Source organism: Nicotiana tabacum, chromosome 9 (assembly GCF_000715075.1).
Source record: "Nicotiana tabacum cultivar K326 chromosome 9, ASM71507v2, whole genome shotgun sequence".
Classification (NCBI taxonomy): Eukaryota; Viridiplantae; Streptophyta; class Magnoliopsida; order Solanales; family Solanaceae; genus Nicotiana; species Nicotiana tabacum.
In genome coordinates this window covers 75,172,982-75,191,617 of record NC_134088.1, presented here as the reverse complement: position 1 = coordinate 75,191,617, position 18,636 = coordinate 75,172,982, and the positions used below count along the sequence as shown (strand labels likewise).

Below are 18,636 nucleotides of genomic sequence, written 5' to 3'. Positions count from 1 at the left end.
AAATTGAATGTGAGTTGCAGGATCCACCTTCATTTGTTCAATGAGTGCTTTTAGCTCAGGATCTGTGTCCTAACTGTGAGCTATATCTTGTAATAACTCTGAGCTGGTACTGGAGATGACCAATGAAAATAGTTCAGCTCCAGATACTCTAGAAAGAGCATATGCCACCTTGTTTTCAATCCCCTTCTTGTACTCAATGACATAGTCAAAATGCATCAACTATGTCAACCACATTAACTGAGAATTGGTGTGAAGCTTATGTTCCATTAGAAATTTTAGGTCTCTTTGATCAGTCCTCATAATGAACTTCTAGTCAAGCAAGTATTGGGACCACTTTGTTACAGCATGAACAATAGCTAACAATTCCCTGAGAGAGCAACATGTCTAGGGGAAAAGGCTCTACTGATAAAAGTAATAGGGTGGTCTTGTTGCATGAGGACAATACATATTCCTTGTCCACTTGCATCAGTTTCTACCACAAAAGTCTTGTTAACATCAGGTAATGCTAGCACTAGCGCTTGAGTCAGAGCAGATTTCAACTGCTCAAAAGTTGTAGAGGCAACAAGTGACCATTTGAAGTTATCTTTTTTAAGAAGATCAGTTAATGGCTTACTGATAACCCCAAATCCTTTGATGAACCTCTTGTAATACCATGTTAGACCTAGAAACCCTCTTAGTTGTTTAATAGTAGTTGGAAGAGTCCAGTTCTTCGCAGATTCTATTTTTTGAGGATCTATTGAGACTCCTCGGCATTAATGAAGTGCCCCAAATATTCTATCATGTCAACTCCAAAGAAACACGTGCTATGCTTAACAAACAGTTAGTGTTTCCTCATCTCATTGAACACAAACTTCTAGTACAGCAGATGGTCTTCCATATCTCTACTATAGATTAGTATGTTATCAAAGAAAACTAGCGCAAACTTTCTAAGAAAGACCTGAAAACTGAGTTCATCATACCTTGGAAGGTTGAGGAGAATTTGATAAATCAAAGGGCATTACCAGATATTCACAGTGACCAGCATGAGTCCTTAAGGTTGTTTTTGGCATATCTTCAGTGGCTATTTTCAACTGGTGGTAACTAGACCTTAAATCTATTTTTTAAAAATATTTTAGACCCTCCCAACTCATCCAACAAGTCCTCTACAATTGGAATGAGAAATTTATTCTTCACAATCTGCTTATTTAAGTCTCTATAATCAACACATAGACTCCATGTACTATCCTTTTTAACAACTAAAACTACAGGTGCAGCAAATGGACTGCTACTAGGTTGAATGATACATTGATCCAACATTTGCTGAACTAACGACTCAATAATGTCCTTCTTGACTTCTGAATATCTATAAGGTCTTTTGTTTATAGGTTCAGTGCCAGCTTGCAATATGATTTTATGATCTAATAGTCTTCTAGATGGGGTTAATTGTGTAGGTTTCTTAAATAGATCATTAAACTCATGTAGCAATTGTAAAAGCCTAGGATCTTATGTAACCTCTACTTTAGATTCTAGAGAATACCATTGTAATGTATTGCACATAGCAAGTACCACTTGGATCATACAAAGCTAGAATTGGTTACGTGAGATTCCGGTTAGTTTTCCAGCTCAAGGAGTCAAAAATTACTTTCTTGTACCCCTGAGAACATGCTTCCTTCCCTTGTAATAGAATTCCATGGTAAGTGTTCTGAAATTCATCTTGATATCTCCTAATGTCAATAACCATTGCACCCCTAAAACCACTCCACAAGAGCCTAGTGGTAACAGTAAAAACTCAGCAAAGAACTTAGCGCCTTGCAACAACCAAGAGATTTTTCATACCTTATCAACTCTCATTATGTTGCCATTTGCTGCAACTACCAATTGAGGAGTAGTGGATTTAATAGGACACCTTAATTTTTCTACTAACTCTGAATCAATAAAATTATGAGAGCTTCCAATGTCCACTAGTATATGCAGTGACTTCTTAGAATAGTAACAAGTTACTTTTAAAGTTCTATACCCAAGAGATCCATTCAAGGCATGGATGGAGATCTCCACCCGCTCCTTTGGTTGACTCAATTCCAACCATTGTTCCTCTAGTTCACCTACCACTTCTTCTACTGGCAATTGCTCTCCCTCACACTCTTCTAATTCAAGTAGGTATAATTGTTTCAGATTCTGGCATTTGTGGCCAACTACATACTTCTCATTACATAAGTAACAAAGACCCTTATCTCTTTTTTCATTCATTTCCTCCAAACTCAATGTCCTCATGTTAAATCCCTTGGAGCTTGTAGAGTTACTATAATTGGGAGTTGGTAACAAGGCCCTATTGTTGTTCCTTTGGTCTCCACTTCTTCTGGAGGAGTTTATCGATGAATTTGCCATAAGTGAGGGTTGTCTGATAGCAGCAAGATAAGCTTCTTGCATTCTGGCATTCTTATAGACTTGTGACAAGGTGGTGGGGTGTGTGATTTTTACTGCAATGTTCAATTCACGTTTCAAACCATCAAGGAAACAACTGATGGCTTTTCTTCAAATAGATTGACCATGGTGAGATGCCTTTCAAATATAGCTTGATACTCTTTGACATTACTTATATGTCTAACCTTCTTGAGTTATTCCGTAGGATCATCAAAGTCCACTCCAAGCCTTTCCACCAAAGCCACCATATATCCAGTCCATGTAGCAGGTTGGAGGTATTGTATGTACCTCATATACGCTAAATGCTACTGAATGACTTCTCCTTCCAACTGCATTGCAGCCACTTCCACTTTTTCTTCAGCTGCAACCTTCTCCATGGAGAAGAATTGTTCGATTTTGAACAACCAAGACATTAAATTTTCACTTGAGAATCTCAAAAATCCATTCAAGACCATCTATTGAAGTTTGAATTATGGTGATTGCAACTGGCAGGGCTCTTTTCCCTCTGAGGTCTTCCATCAAATGGTTTATCCTCCTGTTGCAATGGAGTCTTATCTCTTCGATGTTTTTCTAAAGTTGCAATTTGTTCCTGTAAATCATGCACTTTTTGATCCAACCTTTTGAGGTTAGACACTTCTCCAGTAATAACCCCAATATCAGAGATCAACTTCTCCATTAATTCACGTAATTCTCCTACTTCTGTCGAGGAATTCTTGTTCGATTGTGTTCCTTTCGTCATTCTTTAGCCAAGAAAATGACTGCTTTGATATCACATATATCTCAATTGCATGATTTTAATAGTGAATTCGAGAATTGAGCAGCTGAGCTAGGAGTTTTGCGGAGAAACTCAAAGATTACAGCTTATGGAGTGAAGAAATTATAATTGAGAGAAAGAGAGAATTGGGAGAGAAATTGTAATTGTATTTTCATTGATGATTGTAAAATGATACATTGTAATCCTTTTATGAATGAATACACGATTCCTTCTAGAAGATTCTTATTCCCAACTAACTAACTAACTAACTTCCTAACTAACTGTTAGTTGAGTTAGACTAACTAACTGCTAACTGAATTTACTGAGCTGGAGCTTCCAACTTGAGCTGACAGCGATCATGTTGTAATTGGTATATCAATTTTTATGCTAAGATTTGTGTTGCTTGTTATAATTAGTAGCCGAGGATGGCAAGGGAATAGAAGAAAACCAAAGAGAGAGAAACCGACACCGGAAAGACAATGAGGGGAAAAAACAACTAATGAATTGCTACTTATAGAGATTAAACTATTTGGATGATATAGGGCTTGGTCTCGTACTTAATATATTTCCTATATATGAAAGGAAAAGGAGTTCCTTTACTAACCTCTCATAGATTGTTATTCTCGATTGTCCCCCCTTTATATTCATTTCAATCTTATTCGTCTTCTCTATTTATCTTGTGTTTTTTTACAAACGGTGTTTGCCTATGTTTTTCAATCAACTAAGAAGTTGTAGTCCGTATTAATATTTTTGTAATTTGATACAATGGTTGGAGTTTCTTTCATGGGTATCTTCTTATTAATACTGATATTCTCTCTTTTTTGCGATGCAGCATTATGATTTAATGATTAAAATAATCATGGGATCATTTTAGGGCATCTAATTTTAATGTGTTTAGGGGTCGGGGCATCTGCTCTAAAGACAAGTTGGGCAGGAACTAATACTGTAGAGATCAATAATACATAAATTGTAAGGATTAGTAATGCATGAATTAATTCTAGTTGAATATCTAATTTGATATCTACATTATATGCTTTGTCTGGTTTAAAATATTTGTTACCTTTCAAACAAAATAAAAAATTTGTTATCATTATGAGAGTTAGTTTTGTCATTTTAGCATTTTAACCCAAGTATTACCAATACTCACATTATTATTCCCCATTTTACCCCGCATCCAAATAATATCTTGATTCACACATAACTTGTGCATATTTTATTTTGCTATATTGTTAAAGAATTTTTCAAGAAGTTCCAGGGCGTGCATCTTATAATTGCAGTAACTTTATGTAAAGGCAGAAAAATGCTTTCCAGAGTTCAAATAAACTAGCCAGAAAAACAAGAGACTTCATTAAAAATAGGAAAAAGGGCCACAAATGCCGGACAAAAAGAGATACAAGTGATAAGAAAATAAATCATGTTAAAGTTACCACAAATCCATCTACCAAGCTGGGGTTGTGGTAGAAAATCTAGTACTTAACCAAACATGAACCATTAGGGTCCTCAAAATGGTGTAAATTTCAACGAGTGGGGAAGAGTAATGCCACCTTCATGACTTTGTTTTTGCAAATATAACTGAAATTTACGAGTTATAAAAATACACGAAAAAAAGAAATTACAATTAAAGAAGAAACACCTCTCAGTAAATCGAGAGAAACAATGACTAGTTGCCTCAAGAAAGAACATATCGACGTGACGAAAATTCCCCTATTCAGTTGAACATATTAGGAAGAGGTCTAACGGCCATGAAAGCATCTACCATCTGCAGGAAAGACCATTCAACAAGCAAGTAAATTAGTGGAATTGAAAACATAAAGAAATAGCAAGAAAAACATAGAGCACGTCGAATGAGAGAGAAGCATAAAAAGGAAAAAGGGATACAGTAATTGGACCAGCAAAAGATGCACTAAAGAAGAACACTTTGAAAAAGAAGAACCTCACAACCCCCTTAGTTTTTTATCCCCGAGCGCAGATAATCGAAGAGGCAGCAAATTGAGTATTGAAATAACTGTGAAGGAATGTCATGCTCATAAGAGGAACAATTCACACCCTTGACATATCTAGTGACTTGTCCGAGGAAGAGTAAACAGCGAACACCACTCAGCAACAATGAGTTAGGTAAAGGATCCTATGTAGTTAAAGAAAATGGAGAACTGGCGCTAATTTCAATCTCTGTGTTCACTTAAGCTAGCAGACCAAGCTGTATTTTTTGGCCACTAAAGAGAAAATTATGTCATTTGAAATTGAGATTAGTCAGGACAAATTGACTTGATAATCTAAGGGAATTTGAAATGGAGAATGAGTACTTTAAAATTCGGAAGAGCTAGTTCACTTCAGGTTACACCAGAAGTTACTGTTAGTTACCTCATCAGTCACCAACGCCCTAGCCCGTCGATGGCTTTCAACTAGATCTGTTAGAACTTCAGTAAGCCTCTTTTTCACTTCACCTGTTAGCATACGTCCAGACCCATATTCCTGAAAGCGAGCGTACGACCATTATTGGTAACTTCAACTACTGGTTAGTCCTTGTGTGAACTAAATTAAACACCGAATGCTGGAGTTCTACCAATGAAAGTTTTGAATTGTAAAGAAATGAGATGACAAAATATGTACACTAACCTCTCTAATGCGTTCCAGCTCAGCATCATCGTCCAGGAAAAAGCCAAGATACTTAAATGGTATATCAACCTGGACAATATCCAAGATGAGAGGTTTTACTTTGCTTTCTTCTTTTTTCCCGTGGCTAAAGATGATACAAAATTATAGCGATCCAATCGAGAAGAGAACAGGCAGAGACAACCCGCAGTCTTGAGATGTTATATTCAGGCACATACAGTTATTTAATTGAAATGCAAGTCCTAGGAATTAGCTAGTGGGATCATATAAATTTGGTTACCTCCAAGTTCGCTCCGTACTTTCTGTGCAACTCAATTGAGTCTTTGCCACCAGAGAATGCATATCTGTTTATCTGCACATAGTTACAATTTAAAGGGTCATTTATTCTGCTTTGTTGAGATAAGTTATTTAGCATAGAGTAATCAATCTGGATAATATCCATCTAGGTAAAGAACTTCTAAAGGGAAGCAAACTCCAATAGCCTCAGTTTCCGGTGTTACCTAGCTCAAAATTACTGTAGTGGGACTGGACACTGGACTCCTATGCTAGGGCATAGCCCCCCCCCCCCCCCCCAAAAAAAAAAAACCCAGCTCTTCCCTCCCCACAAACAAGAACTTTAAAAAGAACACATTGAAGTCTGAGAAAAATAAGTATGGAAAAGCAATTAGAGAAAATTTTTCTCACTACTGCAAGTATTGAAGACACTAAGGTAACAAAGACGATTTAACAAGATGGTCCGGCAAAATGCTACAGCTGTCCCAGTAATACAAGCAAAAGGCGCAATAGAAAGCCCATATATTGATCGGATAATCTCAAACATCATATGAGGCTGCAAACAGAAGATTCAGTCAGTAAAATCCACAACTTCAGACTGTATAAAGGTGAAGGCAGCCCAAAATCAGACAGTGTAATTCAATTACAATTATTGTTAAAAGTCATCTACTATTTAGAAGTATCTTTATCATCAATTGTCTGATAAGGTTCTTCTCAAGTGTGCCCATCATAAATATCATTTTTTACTCAATAGGTTGGAAAGCTTATCCCCACTTGTGGGATTACACTGGGCTTTTTGTTGTTGTTGTTGTTATAGGTTGGAAGCAATTCAATTACAATTATCAATGATAACAATAACAGAAAAAAAAAAAAACTCATTCCACACTCTGTCCAACAGCTATAGTGAGTGCCCCAAAATCTCTTCAATTTGCTCACAAGGTATCAGCTAAATGAAACTAAAATTCCAACATAGTGCAGGTTCTTCATCTAAAAGGCATTGAAGGTCAAAATTCACTATCAAGCACAGCAACAACAACTGCTCGCATTTACAGACAGGGAAACTTCGTAATATCTAGGATTGGAACCATAGAGTAACTTGACTAAATCCAAGTTCTCACCCTAGCTTCTTAACTTCTCCCCTATCTTAGCTTATTTTATTTTATTTTATTTATTTGTTTAATTAGTGGTAGCTGAAACCTGATCAGTAGCTAACCAAATGTTGAAATGGGTTAATTGTTTTTGAGAAGTTAACAGATTTTATTATATTAAAAGATAGTCCTTAGCACAAAGACTGTGCTAAGGAGTAAAATCAGTGTTACAAGACCCAAAAAGTTGCAAAAACAATCTTGTAACATCTACAAGGAACCAATGAGATCTACTAAAGAATCTACATCTTATACAAGGTCCCATGTTGAAATGGGTTATTAATCGGGTGTATCGAGATGGCGAGAGAGTAGAGGTGGATTATTAATTGTTAAATCTTATTAACAGAGTTTATTAGGCAGAGAGGAATGTATTTTTCCTCATTGCTCTGTTGGATCCCTAGAGCACAGAGAAATGTGTGTTTCTTGGCATGGTTGGCAGCAAGGGGAGTGATTTTGACAGCGGAAAATCTGAGAAAGAGGAGGATCACATATATCAGTTGGTGTTTCACATGGAAAAGCTCGGGTGAAAATGCAGATCATCTCCTATTGCACTGTCAAGTGGCTACTCGTTTATGGAGGGTGGTCCTTAATTTGTTTGGGCTGGAATGGGTGATGTCAGGCACAGTAAAGGAAGCATTGCATAGTTGGGCTCATAGGAGGGGAAAGAGAAGCCCGAGGGCTTGGATTCTTGCCCCATTAGCAATCATGTGGTTATTTGGAAAGAGAAATAGGAGGGCTTTTGAAGGGGTGGAACAAGATTTTGTAAAAGTGCAAAGTAGTCTTTTGTTTCTAGTTTCTTTTTGGTGTACTTATGAGATCCCAACTTGTATAGAGGATAGGGCCTCTTTTATTGAGAATCATATTTCGGTGTAGGTTCTCTTCTTTTTGGTATACGGCTTGTATATGGGGCTTCCCCAATTGTAATGAAATTATTTACCTTTATAAAAAAAATCTGTACAATGTGTTAGATACCAAAAGTAAGAGAGCAGCAAAAGAACAAAAGCATATCCTTCCTAAGCATGTAGGGGTTCTAACAAATCTAGAACTGCTAACTCATTATATGGTGATGAATGTGAGATGTGTAAAGTATATTTTTTCGGAAGGAATTATTTTCTGAGAAGGTGTGTAATAATATAGTTCACATCATAAAAAAAAACAACCTTGTTTTTTATCTCTTTTGCTGAATCGGTCACATAAATGGCAGAATTTGGATCACTAGCAGACATTTTTCCATTCTCCCCCTGCAAATGTTCAACAAAATGTAGAATATTAACAGAAAGGCAATGCAGGAGAATTTTTACAAGCAGACACATTAAAAATCAGAAGCTGAAACATGTGTGCACAAATTAATTTGACAAGTAACAAGGATGAGAAACAGTAGTATTTCTACTTATTTGGAGACAGATTACAAGCATGGAGGTGGGCACATCAGAAAAAGAAAAAAGATGAAATGAAATAACCGTTATATAGTTAGTAATCCATTTCATTTAAGTTGGAACTCAAGAATCATCTACAATTGCACTAATTAAGAACCAAATTCCACTAAGAAGAGCGTGAAAGTGGTAAAAAGAAAGGGAAAAATGAAAAAAAATATATAGATTTTATTTTGACATTTTGGAAATGTGAAAGATGATTTATTAGTCAACACACATTTCCATCTGTTAGTAGAAGACAACATTTATATGGAGACTATTTGCAATATGGACAACAATGGTTCTAGCAAACAGTGTTCCAACTAGGACGAATCCTTTGTGAAAAAGTTATTGAAGATGTGGGGCTTTGCTTGACTGAATTGAACATCTAATAAGGAAATTTTTTCTTGAGTTTCCTTGGGGACTGTCTTCCACAGGCTTTATGGAATTTTCATTAAACAGTTTTTTGTAATCCAGAACTAACATTCTGAATAGATTAGCTTAGTCTCTTATTTTGTAACTTGTTAGCTTCCTGCTATAGCACAGACAAATGTAATGAAGCTAACAACACCTCTTTTGTACAATTTGCATCTTCTTGATGCCAGCAATGAATCTACTTACTTCATCAACAAAAAAAGAAGAAGATTAATATCGATTGAGAAGTTGATGTCTTATGCTAAGCTTAAATGTTTTTATCTTCTTTGCATATCAATTCTATGCAGGAGGCAACTAGTTTTCCTAGTCGAGAAATACTTCTCTAGCATGAAGAATCATGATCCAGATGCTAGGCACAAGCAGAATTCCAGGGAGAGAATAAAGCTTTCAGGAATGCTGCATTACTCGGTCTATACAAAAATTAGATAAATAAATTAACAAACTAGATTTATGTTTTACAGGTCTAAGACCAAAATATGCTACATTTATTGGTCTATAAGCTATGACGAAGCACATGCAGTGAACTGCATTTTTTTGTCAATCAGAAAGATGAGAAGTTAACAGTTCCAACTTAGATGCTGAAATGCTCATATATAACCAGAATGAAGCACCAAAGCAGAACATAACTTTCATTTGTAAGAAATTAGGGTCTAAAGACTGTCGCAGCTCAAAAGGATCATACCACAGGGCACTGGCAGGTGCTTTAGATTCCAGAATGATGGGTACGTGAGAATGATGGGTATGTGAGAATGATGGGCGATAATGATTCTATCTAACTGTTTGATTATTGATGACGCAATATCTTTTTTTAATTATAATAGTGTCTGGGCCAGCTTGCAGCCAGAAAAGTTAAAACCTTGTACCAACAAGAAATTGAGGACGTATAAATATATGTCATAGAACAAATAACTAATTAATTGTAAAAGGTGAAGTCACAGAAGCATCATCGTAGTGAAACTTCATTGTAAATTTGTAACAGAATTAATATTGTTCAGTCACTGGTCTATAAGGAAGGAAAAAAACCTGAAGGGCAGGAAAGAAAGATGATTCAATCAAAGCAGGCTTGTGATAACCTATCCGGGGAGCGACATCTCGAGTCATTCGGAAATAAGGATCCTGAAAAATCATTTACCGATGTTAGTTTTAGTTTTTCAGTAGAAAGGGGGGGGGGGGAATCTACCTATAAAAAAGATCATGGCAGACATTGCAGAGAGAAAAAAAGAAAGAAATGAAGCAGCAAAAATCCAGCATGATTCCATCTTTTTTTTAAGTAACATGATATTGTCTATCTATCATCTAACCAGTTTAATTTCAAGCAAACTACGAGATTTCCGACTTATGTGACCTACTTAATTAAGCAGATCTACATCAAAGCTTGAACTTGCTAAATGATGTATCAATAAACACAGCCCGTGAACTAGCCAATTTACAATTGTTAAAGAGTATTAAAGCGTAACTGTAAGGTTAAGAAGTATAGTTGAATCAACAGTTTCATACTTAAAAAATTAATCCTTTTCTGAATCAGGGAGACAAGCAACATAGTTCACAATTCTTGAGCAGAGATCAACCAAAGATCGTACTTGTATTAGAAAAAGCATTAAACCATCTCTCTGATTTTCATTTTGTTTTACCGTCACATAGACAAAAAAGAAAAGTTACTCTGTATTTGATCAATATTCATTTTATATGATCTCATATTTACAACAGTTCTTTGTCTGCCAACTTCTAGAAAAATATAACGAGACAATAACTTGAATCCTAGAAATATTATACCATCATTTGAACAGGAATATGACATGGCCCATCCGGCATTTTCCTTTGACAAGTCAAATATCTTTAGTAGAACATGTTGAAGAGCATCATCTATCCAGTCAATTCAGTTCCAAACTTGGAAGAGCTTGCGGAAGTAATGTGTTGTAAAGTGGGCTCTTTCCCTAAAACATATCTTGGGTCTTCCACTGGGAGCTAGACACAAAGCTCTAGGTATTTGGAATGAGGTAATTGAAAATTTTGAAAAACAATTGACTTCCTGGAAAATGCAGTATCTCTCTTTGGGTGGTAGAATTACACTCATCCACAGTGTGTTGGATAGCATTCCTACCTACTTCTTGTCCCTGTTTCCAATCCCAGAAAAGGTCCAGAGGAGACTTGATCAATTAAGGAGAGATTTTCTATGGGAAGGAAATAGTTAAACTCACAAATTCCATTTGGTTAAATGGCCTCCCCAAAGTGCATGGAGGGCTAGGAATAAAAGATCTCACTTTACACAACAAGAGTTTGTTAATAAAATGGCACCGGAGTTACAACATGGACAACCCTGACCTGTGGAAAGTTGTAATACAAGTAAAATATGGGGTGGCAAATAACTGGTGTACTAGATAGAGTAGACTGCCACATGGTTCTAAGCCATGGAAACACATTTCAAAGTTATGAGGTGACTTAGTGTTGTGAAGAGCGTGAAGCGAGGAAAACCAACAACTCCCATTTCACGAGAAGCGAGAAGCGAAACGCTTGCTTTTTTGAAGTGAAGAGGAATTATAAAAAAAATTAAAATAAATACTGTTTTGAAGGAATGCTTTCAATTCTTCCTTCACATGCGACGGAACTTTAGGACAAGATGCGACATTTGGATCACCACCGATTAGATGCGTTTTTGACGATAGATTCCCCCATTTGAAATCTTATCACAAAAAAGACATCTAATGGCCATCTTGTTGGTCTCGCTAACTCTTTCAGAGTAAGCCCAAGCCGGGTCTTTCCTATCTTCTTTTGGCGCCATTAAAAGAACAACTACATAACACATAAGAAAGGCAATAAGAACTAAGAATAAAGGATATAAAAAATTAGAGGAATTCTCTGTTAAAAACTGAAAAAAATGGGCAGTAATTTTCTGAAAAAAATTCCCCAGCATTTCACCGCTTTTTGGAAGTTCAGAAACAAAAAGAAAAAGAAAAAGAAAAAGAAGAAGGAGGAGGAAAATCAGAAGTTCAGAACATACCTGTTGAAGTCTTGAACTTGAAGTTGAAGAAGAAGAAGAAGAAGAAGAAGAAGAAGAGGAGCAACCCTAGTTGATGCTTTGAGATTCTTTCAGAAATCAGAAGATGAAGAAGAAGAAGTTGCTGCTGTTGGAAGTTGAAGAACCCTAGTCGCTGCTGTTGAAGAAGTCCAGACCAGTGTTTAATCCAAAAACTCGTTTTTAATAAAATAGGGTTGGGTATTTTAAAACAGAGAAGCGGACGCTTCTTCGCTTCGCTTTCCCCGCTTCTCGCTTTTTACAGAGAAGCGGTCGCTTTTACTGACCTGAGTCGCTTCACCTTGCTGAAGCGCTGCCTTTCACTGAAATTGCACCGAAGAAAACTAAAGCTACAACTAAGAAAAGAAGGAAAACTAGGGCAAAAAGTAAAGGTTAATTTCATTCATAACTTTCCTCTACTGATTTACATGTTAAATACAGCATAGATAGTGGAGGGACTAAAACTAATAAAAGAAAACTTACAAGCTAAAATGTAAACAACATAACTAGTTGGACTAATGCGGAATAAAAAAGATCTAATGGTGTAATTGATAATATCAGCAACTCCACATCATTAGCATCTTCCAACTCATAGCAGTAGCATATCGTATCAGATCCCTCCTCTTAAAATCACCCTTGTCCTCAAGGGTGGTAATTCCACCGGAATCAAATGGGAATTTTGACGAATCATAAAAAACTGGGAGACTTTGAATCTTAGCTGCAAAAGGCCACAATATTCCTTCAAAAGGCAGTAGCTGCAAGCTATGAACAGTGGCAAGTTGGCAAAATTGTGTACTATTCCCCTTCAGCAATGTTTTAATACCAAGTGGAATACAAGATTTCTCATAATTTTGACATGGTAACTTCAGCAACAAGAGAAATAACCTCAACTTCTTGGTACTAGCATTATCAACTGTAATTTCAGTGTCCTTGTCATGAAACAACTCAGCAAGATTACCTATAACTTCAGTATTAATCAGAGCAATTGTAGGCTGGTGCTTTTGACAGTGATGAAGTCCAAGAAACTGAAATTTCATGTTCTCACAAGTGATAGCAATGAAATGCACCTCCACTCCTGTAGTTCCTATTTGCTCAAGAGCTTTTGCTGCATCAAAAACAGTTGCAGTCACTCTCATGTCAAAGTTCATTAGCTCAAGCAAACAAGCAGGTCCAATCTCAATGTTGTGGCCACATTGTCAAAAACCAATCTCTTTCTAACCATTAATACTCTTTCCTCCACAATGGCTTGCACTCCTGTATGTATTAACTGAACATTAAAATTACTCCATTTGATATCTCCAACATAGTATTCATGTATGAAATTCTTGACTGCCTTCACTGCAGCCAACCAAGAGTTCTCATGTTTATAACCCCATACAACACAAAGAAAATTGAATATCAAAGGAAGCTTAGATACATAGAAGTGCCTGCCAAGTGAACCTTCTCTTCTCATCCCAATGTAGAGCAAGCACACAGAGAATATCATCTTCATCTTCTTCACCGAGTGGATATCATCACTTTGTTCTTACATAGTCATCAATAGTTCATTTAAATAAGAAGATACAAAGGGCCTTTTACTCAACTGAACATCAAGTACTTCATATTCCTTGTGCAGATTTTCACCAACAGTTGCCTCTAAGTAATCCATAATGCCAATTATCTTTGAACGATAAGTAGCTATGAGGATCACCATGCACACCTCATAACTCACTATAAGACTTATCCATAAGCCCACATGAATTATTAATACACCAAGAACCTTCTGTGTTGAATAACTGGAGTATAAACCTTCAGTTGGAATGACAATTAACATAAAGGTGTGCTCACCATTATACAAGAATTGTGACTGAACAGAAGAGTTAAGCACACAGCTTCTGTTAACCACAGTACTTAGACTGTCCACTTGAACAAAAGAATAAAATGCACCAAGAAAAAATTTAGCCGCATAGCAAGAGGCACTGAATAGAAGCCTATCATCATTGATAAGACCCTTTTCCTCCCCTTTTCTTGTGAATTGTTCACGCAGCCCGGCAGAGGTAACCTCGTACACTGAGGTTGCACCAACTCTCCTATCTTCTCCATATCCAATGCCATCTCTTCAGAAATACCCACAGAGCAGGTTCGATGCTCTGATACCACTGATACAAGACTGAAATTGCAGTGAAGAAAACTAAAGCTACAACTAAGAGAAAAAGGAAAACTAGGGCAAAAAGTAAAGGTTAATTTCATTCATAACTTTCCTCTACTGATTTACAAGTTAAATACAGCATAGGTAGTGGAGGGACTAAAACTAATAAAAGGAAACTTACAAGCTAAAATTTAAACAACATAACTAGTTGGACTAATGTGGAATAAAAAAGATCTAATGGTGTAATTAATAATATCAGCAACTCCACATCATTAGCATCTTCCAACTCATAGCAGTAGCATATCGTATCAAAGCGCTGCCCTTCACGCATCGCCTCGCTTCTCTCTTAAAACTAGGAAGCGGGCGCGTTTTTAAACACTAGGGTGACTTCCAACTCAAGTCATCACTCAAGCTTGAGAATTCTCATATTTCTTTCTGGAAAGACAGATGGTTAGGGACAGAGATCCTGAAAGACGAACACCCAAGTCTATTTTTACTGGCCAGCAACAAGGAATCCACTATTGGCAAGATAACGCATGGGCACTGCAGTTCAGAAGAGATATCCAAGACTGGGAACTAAATGACCTGCTGAGATTGCTTTCAAAATTATCAAATGTTAAGGTCAACCCTAAGGTGAAGGACAAGCTGGAATGGGGGGATTCCAAAGATAGAACCTATATTGTCAAAAGAGGATATGACAATCTATGCTCCAATAAAGAGCTGATTGACAAATGGCCATGGAAGCTTATATGGAGAACCAAACTCCCTATAAAAGTAATTGGTTTTATCTGGGCAAGCCTGTATGAAGCCTGCCTCACTCAAGACAACCTCAGTAGAAGAAGCATTCCGACAGTGAACAGATGTTTTATGTTTTATGTGCCAGGAGGAATTTGAGAGTGTGAGACATCTGTTTCTCATTGCACAGTAGCAACTGACATATGGAACATGTTTTTATCAGTTTTGGACTTGATTGGGTCATGCCTTACAGTATCAAGGATGCTTATGAGAGTTGGTGCTCATGGAGAGTTGGGAAATCCATCAAGAAAACTTAGCAAATGGTGCCTGCTTCTATTTTTTGGTGCATCTGCAATGAGAGAAATCGTAAATGTTTTGATGGGATTTCAACTCCTAATCACTCTCTTAAAGCAACTTGTCTAATTAATTTATTTAGTTGGTTCAAACAGGCCCCTGTAACTAGTTTTGAATTTTTTTTGGATTGTGTCTGCTCCTTAGTTATGCAGTAAGTTTTTGTATATGAGCAGCCACAATTTTGTTGTATATTTTTCGCAATGCATCTTCTTGATGCCATTTAATGAAATTATCTTACTACTTCATAAAAAAAAGATATCACACAAAGATGTTGCCAACTTAACAGTAGTGCAGAATGTGTACAATCAATAAAAGCCTCTCAATAAAACATATAAATCAAAGAAGAACTCTTTACATGAGCTCAATGGTTTCTATCATAGTGGAGGTTATAATTAGGATATTATGAGGAGATCCTTGTGCCAATCAAGTTTGCTTCTAATGATTGGGAAATAACCATCTCTCTCAGACAAAAGACACCCATCCGACTATATAACCAAAACTATTTTATTAACAACAAAACATATTGCTCCACTTTATAATAATTGCAAAACAAATTGCTTAATCATTCAAATATAATTAGAAATTTGAAGGAACCACAGGTCAAAAAAATTGAAGAAATCCGACAAAGAAATATAGGAGCAAGAACAAACCTGGTCTATGGCACATGGAATCAAGCAGCGAATGTTATCATTGCCAGAAAACAGATGAGGAAATGAACTTGGGAAGGATGGAACAGCCTGCAATTTTGTAATTCAACTGTCTAAGTTTCACTATCATTCTAAACCAAATTCAAATTCCTCAATTTTGAGCCGAGGACAAGTCCATATAAAATTCAAAGGCTACTATTCAGCTTTTTCTTTTTTTGGTGTGGGTGTGTGTGTTTTTTGGGGGGGGGGGGGATAAGGTATACTATTCCAACTTCTTCAGGCTCTCAACTTATCTATTTGACATGAAAATAAGAAAACAAATGCGAAACATAAGGCACATACTTCACTAACTTTGGTATTATAACAAAATCTAAAACAAAGTTAGAGTAAGTTAATAGACAGACTATGGCTATCACATGGATAAGGTATACTATTCCAACTTCTTCAGGCTCTCAACTTATCTATTTGACATGAAAATAAGAAAACAAATACGAAACATAAGGCACATATACTTCACTAACTTTGGTATTATAACAAAATCTAAAAAAAAGTTAGAGTAAGTTAATAGACAGACTATGGCTATCACATTGAGGAGTAGGCTACCTGAACTGGTGGAAAACTAACTTTCCCAATGTGATCTTCACCTGTGAAACCAAAAATGCCAACCACCTGAAAAACAAACCGCATAGCGTAATAGGTCAAAAGCCTTTTAACATAAGATGCTCCTGTAGATGTAAAGTAAGCAGTAATCACCTTATTGTATGTGACACATTTTGCAACCTTCACCATGTTCTTGTAAAAGGCACTGTGCAAAAAGTTCTTGTTAGAAACGGACCATAAAACTATGTAAATACAACTCCTGGAGCTGTACACACAAAGCAAAAAGAAAACACAAGTTGATTGCATCCTTGTACGACTACGACCACTTAAATTCTACTTATGACAACAACAACAACCCGGTGGAATCCCACAAGTGGGGTCTAGGGAGGGTAATCTGTACGCACACCTTTACCTCTACCTCATGAAGGTGGAGAGGCTGTTTCCGATAAACCCTCGGCTCAAAATTAAATTCTACTTATGACATACCATGTAAAGCTAAAATTATCATTCTAAAAGGCAACTTTCAGTCTAATCACTTTCATAGCAACAAATGTAAACATGAAAACCAAATAACATATTCACCTCCTCTCCCCGCCCCCCTAAAGAAAAAATATTGTTACATTGAGGACACTTTCCATAAAAAATATCCCAACTCTCATGTCATGCTTTATCAGTTGCTTCAATCATCTGTTAGACATTATTTTCAACTTTTTAACTCAAAATATCACCAAAACAGTATCTTTATAATGTATACAACTCCTTGTATGATTACCATATATATTCTTGCTTACCTACTAAACACTGAGAAATATCAAAAAAGGAGTCTCAAGATAAACAACTTCCGTAAGAGTACCAAACACAATCGGGAAAAAAACAAAGTTACTTACCCACCAACATAATCGAAATCAGAGAAAATGAAAGTCTTGGAAACATCAAATCCACAAGCTATAATATCTTTAGCATTCTCACGAGCAAGTCTTTGGCTTTCTTCCACTGACAAATTCTTCCACATACATTTCTCATCATCTGTCAATTGTATTACTAGCGGCACCTTAAATGCATCCTGCAAATATCTAAACACAACAAAAACAAAATAAATTCACACACAAAAAAGAAAAAAACTTCTTTCGAAAAAAAATTGCAAACACGTCCTCCCGTTTAATTTAATTACTTTGTGAACATGAAGGGGATAAGGTGACCCAAATGCAAGGCTTCAGAAGAAGGTCCTCTGCCTGTGTATAAATAGAACTTTTGCCCTTTTTCATAAGCACCCAATATATCGTTGAAATCACGATGAGCGAAGAAAACTCCGCGGCGGAGGAAAACGTGAGCCGGCCGATTCGTGAGGCGTTGAACACGCTGGATTAAGGAGTCGTCGAGCCTCTGGCAACCGAATTTATCGATTAGTTTGTCGTAGTCAATCTTGCCGCCGTCTTTTGCTGATACTTCCCATGGGTTCACTACTTGCTCCTCGTTTTCCACCACCTCTTTCGCCTCCTCCCTTTTCTCCATTGTTGTAATGCTGTTCTTCGGAGATTTAGAGAGAGACTGAAGGCGTTAAGAAGGTTTTTAAGTGTCACAAACTAAAACCTGTGGGGGAATAGGGAGTGTAATTAAACTTTGTTATAATATAAATGTCAAAGGGTCAAATATAACCCTCTATTTTCGAAAATTATTTAAGAATACTCTCGTTATAATATGCAGTCATATTTTAGGTTCAAATATAACCCTTATTTAAATAGAGGGACACATGTCATCATCATGTTGGTCAATTCTAAATATCTCCTAATCTATATCTATATTATATTAAAAGCACGAAGGCCATTAGTGAAATATCGTTCCCCTTTTTACCCTTGAAAAACTAATTCCAGTTTGGACAGCGTAGTAATTTAAGTTATTTTCCTAATATATATGTATAGCTATTTAATTGTTTCTCTAATATTTAGGACTTAAAAATTAACTAAATATGCATATTAAATCTTTCCTTATTTGAATTAGGCGAAAATTCTAATATTTAAGGTTTAAATTAATTAAAAATTTACCTGTATAAATTTTTTTCCTATTTGAACAAATAGCTAAATTTGGACATTACCTTCAGGGATGTGAATCACATTTTAAGGGGATGCT

The 18,636-nt window shown here is 36.3% G+C and overlaps 1 protein-coding gene across 1 annotated transcript; it reads right to left on the bottom strand.

Annotated features, from left to right (window-relative positions):
• Positions 1-4,477: 4,477 nt before the first annotated feature.
• LOC107769302 (tryptophan--tRNA ligase, cytoplasmic) lies at positions 4,478-18,107 on the bottom strand. Its single transcript, XM_075221750.1, has 11 exons — positions 17,681-18,107; positions 17,397-17,582; positions 16,663-16,714; positions 16,513-16,578; positions 15,913-15,999; positions 10,056-10,148; positions 8,346-8,426; positions 6,048-6,119; positions 5,771-5,839; positions 5,516-5,626; positions 4,478-4,913 (listed from the first exon to the last, which is right to left on the bottom strand). The coding sequence occupies exons 1-11, from the start codon at positions 18,019-18,021 to the stop codon at positions 4,863-4,865; spliced, it is 1,209 nt and encodes a 402-aa protein (XP_075077851.1). The 5' UTR covers positions 18,022-18,107; the 3' UTR covers positions 4,478-4,862.
• Between the last annotated feature and the right edge of the window lie 529 nt (positions 18,108-18,636).

Coding starts and splice junctions, on each gene's coding strand:
- LOC107769302 (XM_075221750.1), bottom strand. CDS start 18,021: ATGGAGAAAAGGGAGGAGGCGAAAGAGGTGGTGGAAAACGAGGAGCAA. Junction 16,715..17,396: donor GATTTCGATTATGTTGGTGG/GTAAGTAACTTT, acceptor CTTTTTGCACAG/TGCCTTTTACAAGAACATGG. Junction 5,840..6,047: donor AGTACGGAGCGAACTTGGAG/GTAACCAAATTT, acceptor GATATTGTCCAG/GTTGATATACCATTTAAGTA.